General features: G+C 42.3%; 1 protein-coding gene across 1 annotated transcript in view; it reads right to left on the reverse strand.

Moving 5' to 3' along the window:
- Positions 1-8,674: 8,674 nt before the first annotated feature.
- Positions 8,675-14,748, reverse strand: part of FBXO36 (F-box protein 36) — a 68,203-nt gene continuing 62,129 nt past the window's right edge. The window contains exon 4 of the mRNA XM_045559472.1: positions 8,675-9,171. Within this exon, the coding sequence (XP_045415428.1) occupies positions 8,983-9,171 (189 nt within the window). The 3' untranslated portion in view covers positions 8,675-8,982. The remainder of the gene's footprint in view (positions 9,172-14,748) is intronic.

The raw sequence follows: 14,748 nt of genomic DNA on the forward strand, positions 1-14,748 counted from the left end.
AGCAGTTTTACTTTACCATCAGTGCAAACATCAACAAGCTTGGTCCAGGATCAACCATAAGAGTAAAGTTATCTGGCACTTTGAAAGTTCCAGCACCACTTGTGCTTGTTTCCAAGTACTCACATAAAAGAAGGTCTTTGATTAGTCGCTGTTGATGCTGGATGAAAATAAGCAAAACAGCAAGTCCAGCCATATCTATTGATTTGGCCATTTGTAAGGCATCAGTACAATTCTGCAGAGAAGATATTAACTCAGCCTTCATGTTTGCTGCTAGATCTTTAATTTGACAAGCTACTACATCATTAGAAAGTGGCACTGTTGTGATTTTCTTTGGCTGACTTTCTGTTCAGCAGGCATTCAGCAATGTCAGCTGTGCAGGCCCTTGTACCTTTCTCGGGGCAATTCAGAACAGTAACTTACCCTGAATGGTACTTCAATGGCTTTTTCATTTCTGGTTTGAAAAGCTGTAAATGATCAATTTTTGGCTTTTAACAAACTCACAGCATCTACATTTAAAGTATTTAATTCCAATTTTCTTTGAACTCTAAATGATCCCTCTCAAAATGATGACACAATTTAATAGGTACCAAAAAGGTAAATTTTTAACATTATAAAGCCAAAGAAAAAATACCTTTTGAGTCATATTAACACTTCTTTTTTTTTTTTTTTTTTGAGACAAAGTCTCCTCTATTATACCCTGGACTAGAGTGCAGTGGCATCATCACAGCTCACTGCATCCTCAAACTCCTGGGCTCAAGCCATCCTCCTGCCTCAGCCTCCAGAGTAGTTTGGACTACAGGTGAGCCCCACTACACCCCGCTAATTTTAAACTTTTTGTAGAGATCAGGTCTCACTATGTTGCCTAGACTGGTCTCAAACTCCTGGCCTCAAGCAATCCTCCGGCCTCAGCCTCCCAAAGTGCTGGGATTATAGGCGTGAGCCATTGCGCCTGGCCTATGCTTCCTTTTGTTAATTGCTTTTCTCTTATGTGAGTTTGAAAACTCTTTACTATGTCAATTTCATCTTTTTCAGCATCTTTAGTCTTAGATGGTGCAGATGTGGGCTAAGAAAGCAGGATTTCTTTTTTTCTTTTTTTTTTTTTGAGACAGAGTCTCACTCTGTTGCCTGGGCTAGAGTGCCATAGTGCCAAGGCAAGTTTTCTATTTTTTAATTTCTTTTTTTTTTATTTCAGCATATTATAGGGATACAAATGCAAATGTTTAGGTTACATATATTGCCTTTGCCCCACCTGAGAGAAAGCAGGATTTCTAATCTTCCTTTTTAAAGCTAATGACCCATCCATAAATATAATAAAAATATAATTTTTTAAACTTTAGAAAATATTAAATTCTAAAATTAGGGGAGCCAGGCACAGTGTTACATGCCTGTAATCCCAGCTATTTGGAAGGCTGAGGTGGGAGGATCACCTGAGCTCAGGAAGTCGAGACCAGCCAGGCAGTATAGAGAGACCCCATTTTGAAATTTTAAAAATTGTTTGTTTTAATTAAAAAAAATCTAAAATTAGAGTTTTGGTAAAGTTTAAAAACTTATAAACTACTTTGAAACATACTTTAAAATATTATTGCAAAATAAGACAACAAAGTATACCTACTCTTGTATTTCCACATAGAACACTTCAGGATATTTATTTATTGGATGATGATGAGGTTGCATAAATGATAGCAGGTATAACAGAGATAACTAGCAAGAGTACAGTAGAAGTACTGAAAACAAACTGAGCCTCTGAAACTCAAAATATTTATTCCCTAAACCTGCTACCTTAGAAAATTCCAGAAAACACAAAAATAGGCAAGCATGCATTCCATTAGTCATCAGAGTGATAACATCGCAGGTCATGTAGCCTCTGGAAAAGTCCACCATTTACTTGTGAAAGAATGAATGAAAAAGGTAAACAATGTCTTAGTATTATCATGAAAATAGTTTTGACCTCACAGACCACCAAAAGGAAATTGGGGACCCCCAAGGGTCCCTGCAGCACACTTTGATAACTGCTGTGCTAGAGGAATCTGAGAGATCGCTGGAAGTTTAAGTGGCTGTGGAGGCTGGGCGGGATTTGGTTAGGGTGTGGCACACCTTCTGGGGGATGGCACAATGACTGGGGCAAGAGGGGAACAGCATGGCTGGACACAGACTCAGAAAACACAGGAGTTTAGGTTCAATGAGTAGTCTGAAGCCAGCAGGATTAGGGATGTGACCGGGCTGAACAGGTAGGTAAAACCTTGACAGACAAGAGAAGAAGCCGTGAAGTTCACATGGATAAGCTTAACCTCTGCAAAGTGGGAGCTCAGGTTGATTGTCAGGTCAGGTGTCTTCGAGGGTCTTGGTCAAAAGAACAGGACGGAGCAGAGAAAACCCTCCACACAGGGGAGCATATCAGAATCTCTAAGGAAGAGGTTTTGAACTCGATCACCCTCCTACTCTTCTACCCCGTCCACTATCACCACCAAGGAAGCTGCATGAGAACCGTGACCTGGTCTGTTTGCCTCCAAGAACAGACACTTAAAATACCACTGGTGAAAGTCCGCTTGAAAGTGGGCCACACTTCTGATGGCGTGCGAAGCAGGAAAGAGCATCACGCAGCGCTGTCCCACACAGCATCCCAGGGGCCTTGGATCCACCAGCGGTGAGTAAAGGAACACGTGCTGCACTTGTAGCATTGGGAACAGTAGGAGAATCCTTCAAAGGTGGAAGAAAAGGAGCAGAGAGGTAGGAAGTAAAGCCAGCTAGTGAAGAACTTTGGATGTTAAGAAAGAATAATGCTGAACGTTTACCGACTGCACTTGTTTGTGGGCAGTATCCCCAGTGCTTAACCCAGTGCCTGGCACAGAGTAACTGATAAATAAACAGTATTTGAAAATTAACAAACAACTGGAGCTGAGAAGGGGATACTGGATCAGAAACTCCTAGTAGCAACTAAGGGAGTAGCTTCAGAAGACTGCTGAGGAAGGAGAAGGAATTGCAGGAAGAGCGGAGGACAGAGTGGAAGCAGTGAGTGGAGATTAATTGTTACAGAAGTTTGAGGGCTCAGAAGGAGAGAAATAGGAGGGCACTGGGGAGGACAGTAGAATGAAGACACTTCTGTCAAGGAGAGAACTGTGTTCTTAAGAAAAGGGAGGAGACTCTGTGAAGAGGAGAGATGGCAGGTATAAGAGAACAAGGAGGTGGGAAGGACCAGGATCCCTGACAGTCGGGAGAGCAGGGACTGGGAATAAGGAAGCTCCTCCCTTCGAGGGCAGGAAGAAAAGGTGGGCCCTGGACAGGGAGGTTTCAAGCAGGAGAGAAGAGAGCTGTGAAGTTCATGCGGAAAATTTTAAACTCCACCAAGTGGGAGGTATGGTTTGAAGATCCACTGGAGAAGCCCAGGAAATAGATGACAAAAGAGTTGTTAAGGCAAGGGAAGGAAGCCAACTGCAGCCAGTGTGGTGTGTCGGTGCCACAGTAGCACACCTGATGTTCTCCAGGGATGCTCTGCAGTCTGACCACCGGTCACGTGGACATGCTGCAGGTTAAAGGAGCCTTCCAGGTGTTGAGGGCTTCGCTAATCCCGGAGTTCAGAGAGGGCAGGTAATCAAGTACAGTCAGCAAGGGGCTACTGGTTGAATGGGAAGAGACAGGTCATAGGAGGCCCAGTTTAGGGCGGAGACCAGATGCACAGAAGCTTGGAAGAAGTGAGCACTGGAAATAAGGCAACTCGGCAAGGTGAGAAGGCCGCCCTCAAGAAGGAAGCGCCCCACACCAGGACGCGCAGATGCGATGCTGCGCAGCAGTGACAGGCCAGGCCGGCCATGTTGGAGTGTGGCATGTGTGCACTGGGGTCTCCAGAGTCGAAATGTTCAGAGAACAGTGAGGTGGGGAGGGAACACTTATGCTGAATTGGAAAGACTAAGAAGAGAAAGCATTTGGCATCTCGGGAGAGGTCACGGTGGAGAGCAGAGATGACTGGCAGTGCAGTGAAGGTGCTGCGGTTGGGCTGCACGGACCTCTAACAGTGAAGGGCAGAGAGGTGGGGGTGAGGGCAGGAGGGAGCAGGGTGAGGGCAGCGCCCCCTTCCTCTTCCATTGTTGGTGAAGTAGAGAGAGGCCAGAGTTCCTTGGGAGGGGCGGGTTTCCAAGTGGTCAAGTGGAGGACAGTAGCAGGAAGAGAGGACTGAGTGGAGTGTTCTCTGGGCAAGCAAATTAGAATGGACTCATATTATGCTCAAGGCCCTTCCCCTTGCAGTTTCCGATGAGACCTGCACAAATCCTATCACCTTTTCAAGTTCTGTTGGTCAAACATCGTGTTGGCTCTGAAAGGGGAGGTGATGTGGCATCTGTGGTTAAGAACACAGACTTAGTAGGTAGAGATTTGAGTCTCAGCTGTATGAAACTGGGAAAATTAACTTGTCCTCTCCGAGAATGATTTAGGTTTTGCAGGCCATATAGAAAACTCTGCCACTCTCATGTGAAAGCAGCCATAGATAATACGTAAACTGTGTTCCAATAAAACTTTATTTACAAAAACAGGAGGCTGGTCAGATTAGATCCATGCCATAGTTTGTGGAAGGCTGAGAGAAATGACAGAAATAACATCACTTACCTTCAAGGGCTGCTGTAAGAATTAAATTGTTTACTACCTGTTCATTGCTTAGCATATAGTAGACAGTAGATAGAACCTGCTGTTATTATTTCTAAGGTTATTACAACTCAGTCTCTGACCACAGATCAATGGCTCTGAGCCTTTCTGAATGGGCAGAGTAGATTTCACAGCTGAAAATAACTTTCCTGGGTGGAAAACTATGTGATAAGCAGGAAACAGAATGTCCTCCTGGCTCCCTGCCCTGATGGGTCCACGCTGCAAGGGCAAACTGATGCTGCCTCAGTGTGCGGATAATCTCATTTTAAAACAAAATAAAGGTGAAGCTAAGATATTAACTTTACTTTGTAAAATGACTTAGTACACATTGTTATGCTCTTAACTGCAGGTGCAATTTTTCTTTAGTGTGGTGGCACTTTGTTCACTTGGTGTTTTTGTCTGTTTTTTGAAAAAATTAATTCCCCAGGTGCAGTGGCTCTGGCCTGTCGTCCCACCTACTTGGGAAGCTGAGGTGGGAGGATCACTTGATCCCAGGAGTTAGAGGCTGCAGTAAGCTATAATCTGGCCACTGCACTCCAGCCTGGGTAACAAAGCAAGACCCCATATATAAAAAAATAATAATAAAATAAAAAAAAATTTAAAAAAATAAATTTTATTGAATACATGTGAGGTTAACAACATGATGTTATGGAATACATATAGATTATAAAATGCTTACCATAGTGAAACAGATGAACAGCCTTTTTTAAGGCTGAATAATATTCCTCCTGTGTGTGTATACATATATATATATACACTACATTTTCTTTATCCATTCATCCTGCAATGGACATTTAGATTGTTTCTATATCTTGGCTAGTCTGAATAATGCGGCAGTGAACATGGGAGTTCAGATATTGTTAGAAGGTATCCCCACCATGCCTGGCTGATTTTTCTATTTTTTGTAGAGAGACAGGGTCTTGGTATATTGCCCAGGCTGGTCTTGAACTACTGGCCTCAAGCAATCTATACACCTAAGCTTCCGAAAGTGATAGGATTACAGCCATGAGCCACCACACCTGGCTTCAATCAAAAAATTTTTAAGAAATTCAACTTCTCTACTAATAAAAGGACCTTTTTTTTTTTTTTTTTTTTGAGACAGAGTCTTGCTCTGTTGCCTGGGCTAAAATGCTGTGGTGTCAGCCTAGATCACAGCAACCTCAGACTCCTGGGTTCAAGTGATCCTCCTGCCTCAGCCTCCCAAGTGTCTGGGACTACAGGCACGTACCACCACAACCAGTTAATTTTTTCTATTTTTAGTAGAGATGTGGTCTCACTCTTGCTCAGGCAGATCTCAAACTCTTGAGCTCAAGCGATCCTCCTGCCTTGGCCTCCCAGAATGCTAGGATTATAGGTATGAGCCACCACTCTATAAAAAAGGAAATTTTTGTAGGTAAATTGTAGAAATGTTTACGTGTTTAAAATGTCTAGTATATTACCTTAACACAAACTGAAGATAAAGGTCATTACACTAAAACTCAGAGCAAAAAACTGTGGTGCACGTTTCATGTTTTTAGTAAGGTTGTTTTATATTATTCTTCAGAGTCTTAGGAGCCAGTTTGAGGTAATAAATGAGGACTGATGGTCACTGTGTACACAAGCAGTTTCCGAAACAATGACAAGGGGTACATAATGCATTGTCCCTACCCCCGCTGCCTGTCCTTCCCCAAATGATAATCTCAGCCTAAGTTCTGGGGCCCACTCAGTGAAATAAAACTTCTTGGATTCAATGTTACTGAGGCTTAATGCACATACTATGCCAACCCATTCAGGCAAAAAGTAGTAACAGAAATTAACATTAAGTAAAATATATTTATTGTTTTAGGTTTATAAATTAAATATTTACATTTGCTATGTTAATACATTGTTATTATAACACTAAATATATAAATCATCAGAAAATATCAGCATTTTACTTTTACGATGACAATGGTAAATGATAACAGAGTACAAACACATTGGACTGCAAAGATGAGAAAGGGCAAGATTATAAAACACTGTGGCGTTTCACTCTGAATGTTACATCGTAAATGAGGCAGAGTTATCCATCCACATGAGAGCTGTTACCAAAGGCAGCGAAAAGACCATCGCTGCCTGGTACCATCCGATGGGATCATCCTGTGGGAACTTACATGGGAAATGGGGTGGGGCAGAGGGGACAATGTTTTAACCACTGAGGACACGAGTGACATACAGGATGTTAGCTTGATGATACTGTTTATATTTTAGCAAAAATAATTATAACCAAGTAATAAGGCACTCAAATTATTAAGGCAAGTAATATTGAAATAATTTAATAATATATATTATTTTAACTATTACTTAACAATAGTCAATATATTAATATCTTATTTTGTTATTTACTTTAGCATCTATGCTAAATGATATATATATTATAGATTACTACATTATGTATTATAATAAATGTTATACTTTTTTATATTTTGTTATTTATATTATATACTACACATAAGTATATATTGTATTAACATGTAAAATATATATTATATGTATATAGATATGTAAAGTATTTTCAAATGGCCATATTTGTGTTCTTATTGATTCATGTTGAATCTTGACTATTATGCACGTCCGTAAGATTTCAGAATCTCAGTTTGTTGATAGAGCACTACACATGAAACTTTAAGCTGCTGACATTTTGCACTGATTTGTTACAAATGAGTTGACGTTATACATTTATGAAGTTATAGTGACATACCAAATTGTGGTCATGTGTGCATACTCACAGTGTTAACCTGTGTTCTGTCACCGAAGACCGGGCCGTGAGTGAAGTCTGGAAGCTCAGGGAGAGACGGGCAGTAGAAGCCATGCAGAGACGTGACCTCCCGCCCTCGGAGCTCCCTGCCCGGCACCTACACAGACAATGAGGCCTGGGTCTCTTGACAGTTAAACTTTGCTCTGTGCTTGGACTAAATCCAGACACACCTCTGACGGACCCCTCATCGGCCAGCAAGCAGATGGCACTTGAATTCACAGATGTCCCTGGAAACTCATGACTGTGGACCTCGAAGAATGAGAAGCAGACAGGGCTAGGCTGAAGTCTCAAATTGGCACTGTGGAGCAAGGTGACCGGGTTTTAAGGGTGGATGGATTAGGGTTAAAATCTGGTGTGATATTAACACAAGTTTAGTTTTTTAAAAAATATCTGTCACTAAGCCATACTGTTGAGCCCTTCTGGAAGGACTTAGGTGGGGAGAAGAGCCAGAGTCCACCACTTCTGCACCATTCGGGAGGGCGTGGTGCATCTGGGGTGTTTCTCTGGCACAGGAGGTATATTGTTTTTCCTGGTAGGAAAGTAGAGGCAGCAGGGAAGAAGACATTATGAGGTTAATAAGGTGGGGTGGAGGTAGAAAGCAACTTTGTTCTGTGACCTAAAAGGAGTCATTAGATTATTTGCCACTATGAGTTAGTTAATTATCTGGGGATATTTAATCATTGCGAAAAAACAAGAAGAAAAGAATTTTAGGTAACCCTTCTCAGTAAGGTAGACCTTTCTCCCCTAAGACTGCATTGTTTTTACCCCTCTGTCATGTTAACAGGATGCAAACTGTACTTATATATTCACTTAGATGGTTGTTCTTTAAAATCCTTAAGAAAAGTGGTAGCTGTCCACATTCTTTGGGGAAAGCAGCATCCCCCTAAGAACTGTGTATGGGTTTATTTTACAATGTGGAGTCTTGGAAAGTTGTACTTTGAACAGAGTCAGAAAGCGAATGCCCGGACTTCTCTAGCCAAGCCCCAGTGCCAGGTCAGAGGTTGTCTACTCGGGGGACAGAGCCTGGCATCTCAGGCCCACAGGGACAGGGCCCCGAATATAGACTTAGCGGAGCAAAGTGGGGAGGCAGCCGCACTCACCCAAGTGCCCTCCGTGGCACCTGCCCCTCACAGTTCCCTGAAGGGACACTCAGCTACCTATGCCATGGATGGGCTCTGATGACACAACCCCAGGAAAGAATTCAAAAGCCCAGTTACCCCTTTGAATCCTTAGATAAAGTGGATATCTGATTTTTAAAAAAACTGTTAATAATCATTTATTGTTTGTTTATACATAGCAGAAGCCACTTTTCTTATGGGTGTCAGGATAGGGCTTCCTGTCTCGCAGCCCTTGCACTTGGGCCACAATTTGAGCTAAGAACGACAGAGACAGGGATTCAAGCGAGGCACTGGGTAGCAGGTTCTGCCGCATTTGTGTGCAAAGCCTCTACGCTTTGCAGATGCCTCCTTGAGTCAGCAAAACCTCTTAGTTCTTAAGAAAAGGAGACAGAAGAGAATCGGACAGGGAAGAGAAACACAGCCATGCCTCAGCTCCCCTGCTAGTAGGAAAACGTCCTAAAGTTGCTTCTCTCTCTGGCTTCCGTATTTTTGTTTCTGCTTGCGGAGCTGCCGCTGGAGCTGGAGCTTGTTGGTGAAGAACATCTGCCTCCAGCCCATGTCCGCTGCCAGGGCCCTCATGTCAGGAGTGATGGTGTCACAGGCCAACGCGACTATCTGCTCCCACAGTTTATCAGACACGCACAGCTGTGGGTGGAAAAAGCCAGAGGTGGTGACAGCACACAGGCGTCACGTAAGAGCCCTTCACTTATTCAGTCACTATCGGTCTCCCGCTGCCTTGTGAGACACAGTGAGAAACGCTACGTGTGCACGAAGGTGTGCCAGACACAGGTCCTGCCTCAAGAAACCTCCTCTTTGAGGAAAAAGGCTAGGGCACAGATTATCTAAGTGCACATGTATCTAAAGGAAAAAGCAATATTTGATCAATGGAATAAGCCAAGTTTTGATCTCATTTAAAATGCCAAATATAGGACAGTTACAGATAATATGGCTTTGTATACAACATTATGTCATTGATTTCCAGTTATCCACATAACAGAGGCTAACAATGGTGTAGTCAACCAATCATCCACCTAGGGCTACATAAGTTTCTTGGGGCAGGAACATTGCTAATTCACACTATTTGCATTCATTTTAAACCCTTGGTTAAGCCAGTTCTGGGCTTATACGGCTGACAGCTTCGTTAACTGCGAGCTACTCGGTGGCAAATTGCATCAAATGAACAAAGCGGCCCTCAGAGACTGCCAGCCAGCACATCTAAAATCCACCATTCCTGGTGCCAGGATCCCATCCACAAGTTTTGCTCTGAGTTCTCTACATACATGATGCTATACCAAGCACCAGAGTAGACTACAAGATTCTGTCTTTTCCTTGAGCCCAAATGGCACGTGGCAAGTGAGCCACTCTCCAGAAGTAACCTTCCACTAGATGTTCATCTGTGGCCTCAGGGGCTTTAATCAAGCGCCACAAGGTTAAGGACAGGCAACACCTTCTAGCCCAGTGTATCTGCACAAGACTATTGTGCCCTCCCTCCAAGTTCAAAGCTGCCAAAATTCAGCTTCCATTTACCCAAGGTTTCTTAATATTACTATTTCAGTATTAATTATGGCAACTATTCTCATTAGTCTCCTGCTACTAAACACTATCAGAATGGAGATTTCCTGACCTCTTACCTAACATGACCCCAGATCCTTCCTGAAGTTAAAGTATTAGTTATATTTATTTAGTATCTCTGACTTAGTGATAGCCTTGGATTTGGGTGTATACAAGAATGTGAACATTTAAAGATGCTTGGATATTTGGCCTTACAGAGTGGTAACCCTCGGTGATACAGAAATATGCCTTAAGAAGTCCTTGGTGATGGACACTTCCCGGCTCCATCCTTCCAATGCCACATGTGCATCTGAAGAACTTAATCACCAACCTGATTTTCCCATGTATCTCTTCTATTCAGTGGTTGTCACATGTGAAAATACACAAGTGGAGAGAGCTAGGCATGGCAGAGGGACAGTAAGTGGCCCACGGTTCCTCTGTACTAGTGATACCAGAGCACACTAGCCCTCTCTGACATGCCCCTTTGTAGGAACCCCCACAAGTCGCCTGGGTAACTGACTTCTCTTACAAGGAGACCAAGAAAGGCAGGAAGCTGATCAACCTTTCAAAGATCAATAATGGTGGGAAGTAAGATTATCTATAGATAATGATCAGTGCAGATTACCTGACTATGAATAATAGAGTTAACCTTATTACTGATATAATAAAAATTAGGTTGAACTTATTTTCAACATTTAAAATTCTCTTTTGGGGGCAACTCTGCCACTTAAATAGGAAAAGCAGACAAGCAGGGTAAAAATCTCTCAGATTCCACAATACTGAATCCAGTTGTGCTCTATTTACAGAGAGGTCAGGATTCTGGGGACCTGAATGTCTAGAAATATAGGCACATAGTGACAAAGAGGAAAAAGCACTCAAATGGCTAAAAGAGCTGTCAGGAACAAATGTGCTTAAATCCACACACTTCATTCTGTAGGAAAGGGCTTGACTCATGGTCTAGTTATTCTTCCTTTCCTTAGAATTTGTTTTAGATTCGTGTACAGCTTTTAGCCTTTAGCAGTTTAGCCACAGCAAATTAGAAGGGTGGTTGATACTATCAGAGGCAGAATACTGAAAGCAGAGAAGAATGACAGGTGAGAAATGAATGGTAAGAGAAAAATAGAAAAGAGAAATATAAACTAAAATCACTGCAGTTTGGGGCCATGTAGTGTGAGGGTAAGCTGCCTCAGTTTTCAATAGCCTATTCATTCATCCATCCAACCTGTATGAACTGCCTATTGTATTGGACAGGGCTCTCGGTTTCAGATCGCGGAGTATATTCTAGGCAGTTTAAGCACAAAGAGATTCAGCCTAGGTAATTGGTAGCTCACAGAATATCTAGCAAATCCAGAGGGAAGAGTTCAGTGTTATACAGCCAGATTGAAAAACAAAACAGAGACTCTTCCAGTGGAAATCTCACTGCTTCTCACAGCACCGATGATGGATGCAGCAATGCCCTGAACCAGACACTAGGCCCTCCCAGATGCCTCTAGCACTGTGCCTGCCACAAGAGCTGGTTTCTATACACGTGCAGGCTGCCTCACCTGGCTCACGCCTTCCTTCCTGGATTCTTGCAGGGAGGTCTACTTGACAGAGCCTAGGCTACAGCCAACATGCCAGTCGCAAAGGCATTTGGAAGTTTACTTGGGAGAAGGGTGTGTTTGGATGAGAACATCCAGAAGATCAGCTCAAGGAGGATGCTGTGGTCTGACTTGCTCAACACCCATTTCAACTCCCTCATGCTCGATGGAGTTGCCTTTGTGAACTGCATAGGTTAGAAAGCTGAAACTACATTTCCCAGATGCCTTTGCAACTGGCATGTTGGATGTCAAGAAGAGAACTAAAAACTGGTGTATTTTGCAACATGATACACAATAGCAACCTTGATAAGAGCAATTTCAGTGGCATAGTGGGGATGAATGAGTCCAAGACAGAAAAATAGAAGAGGAAGTAGATGAAGCAAGTATAGAAGACTCTTTGGGGGAATTATGCTTTAAGAGCAGAAGGGGGAATAGAGTCAAGGCAATTTGTTTTAAAAACTATGTTTCTGTGCTGATGAAGATGACCCAGTAGAGGGAATAAAATCAATGATGCAGGATAGAAAGGGGACAACCACATGAGCATGGTTGTTGAATAGATGAGAGGAGTTGAAATCTGGAAGCGGAGGTTTGACCACGTATAATAATAAGGAGAATTTATCAACTGTAATAACAAGTAAAGCAGAGTCAATGGGTAGAGGTTTGACCACGTATAATAACAAGGAGAATTTATCAACTGTAATAAGTAAAGCAGAGTCAATGGGTAGAGGTGTGAGGCACTGATAAGCCTGACAGAGGAACAATGAGGCAATTCTCTTATGATTGCTTCTAATTTCTCAGTGAAATAAGAAGCCACAATATCAATTAAGAGTGAAGAAAAAGGAGGGGCCCGGCATGATGGCTCACGCCTGTAATCTCAGCAACTTGGAAGGCTGAGGTGGGAGGATTGCTTGAGGCCAAGAGTTGAAGACCAGCCTGAGCAACAGAGTGAGACCCCATCTCTAGGAAATTTTTTTTTTTAAATTAGCTGTCATGGTGGCTGATGCCTGTAGTCCCAGCTACTCACAAGGCTGAGCCAGGAGGACCACTTGAACCCAGGAGTCTGTGGCTGTGGTGAGCTGTGACGGTGCCCCTGCACTCCAGCCTGGGTCACAGAGTGAGACCCAGTCTCAGAAGAAAAAAAAAAAAAAAGAAAAAGAAAAGAAAAGTAAAAAGAGGATGTCAGAGACTTTAGGAGAGAGAAGAGGGTGTACAATAGACACCTTGGAGGGTACACACCTTGTGGCAGACAAAGTAGTGCTCACCGAATATTCCATCTGTTCTCCCACATTTCCCTGCCCCTTGCACATAGGAGGGGCTATGTAATTAGTTCTGGCCAAACAACTGCAGGTAGGAGTGGTGCATCAAAGTCACTTGATGAACTTGAAAATGGTGCATAAACCTCAAACTGTCTCTTTCAGACAGTACAGTTACAAGATGGTGGAGTCTTTAGTAGCCTGAGCCCCTGAGAGACTTCGTGAAGCACAGCAGAGCCACCCATCAACCTCCAAAGGGTATCAACTGTGACTGAAAAAATAGCTGTTATCGTGTGAAGCCACTGGAGTTTTAGGATTGTTTGTAATCCCAAATCACAATCTATAACTTAGTCTATGCTGACATAGTTATTGTGGAAAGCTTTTGAATTTTTCTTATATATTTGATATATAGTATCTAATTACAATTTAAGAATGACTGAAAACTTTGCCTCTTTCACAAGACGATGAATGGGTCCTTCTTATAGTGAAACTCATTCAAAATGGAATCACCTTTATATTATAAACTAGTATAGCTTCAAGCTATCTCTGACATTACCCTTTCTGTTAGTTTTAATCTATGGTTGTAAACTTGGTCATTGGAAAAGACTCACAGACAAATATTTAAAAGATACATGAAAAAGAAATCTAAGTGATCACAATTACATGCAAATATATCAGTCTTAGACCACAATATTTGAGGTAACATAACAGCAAGGATAATGAAGACTTTGAAATACCCTAAACCAAAAAATCTGACCTCTGTCTTGAGGGGGTAAGGACCCCATTCCTGCCTTGCTGCTCATGGATGCTTCCATGTGGCCAGAGAAGACAATACTTTTAAAGCAATGGCCTGTCATTGTGATACCCACCTGCTGTAGTTCCTGTCTACTGAGGGGAAAAAACACATTCCCATACTTAACTCCTTATAAGAGATAGAACTTTTTTTTTATATTCTTCAGATACCAAAGTAGACAAGTGAACTGGCAAACATACTTGATTGAAATCCTGTCCTTGCCACTTAATAGTTATGTAATCCTGGAGATACTAGTTAATTTCTCTGAGCCTGTCTCCACATCTAATCTTGTGTTTGGTCAGCTGAGGTACAAAATAAAGTGATGTAAGAACATCAGCCGTGGAATAAGACAGCCCAGGCTCAGTGCGAGGCCCCACTGCTCACTGTCTGTGTACTAAGCCTCCATTTCCTCCTCTATAAAATCAGGACAAGACACTCTCTACCCAGCTCATGAGCCTGTTGTAAGGATTATGTTGGATTATGTATGTTCCGTGCTTAGCACATAGTAGATATTCAATAAATAACCATATGGAAATGATAATAAACTTTTTGTGCTGTGAGGATTAGGGATGACATACGTAAAGTACCTAGGACATATGTAACTAACGAGCAGGAAAGAGACAGAAGAGCATGCCACTTTACCCATTTCTCAGAAGAGTATAAAGAAAGGCCCTGTAGGCAGTAAACTACAGGATGCACAGTTCAGCTGCCATGATTGGGAGTCTTGCGAGGCCAGGAAAGACCCTCAATTCACAGGATGGAAAAATCAGAAGTCAAATCCAAATCCAAATATCAAGGAACATATATTTGTGGACAATGAATAATGTGACTGATTAATTCATGTTCACAGAGTTTAAGGCCAGAGGAAACGTACTTTCTCTTTTCCAATTAGTCATTTAGATGAATTTAAAGATCTGAATTTATCCATGTATGCAGACATTTCTTCAGAACCTGTATTTGCCAGGCATGGGGAATACCAGCAGAATATTGAAGAAGACAGATTCACAATTAAAGAATTACAATGTGCTCTGTGTTGATGATGGAA

This window comes from Lemur catta, chromosome 8 (assembly GCF_020740605.2).
Source record: "Lemur catta isolate mLemCat1 chromosome 8, mLemCat1.pri, whole genome shotgun sequence".
Taxonomy (NCBI): Eukaryota; Metazoa; Chordata; class Mammalia; order Primates; family Lemuridae; genus Lemur; species Lemur catta.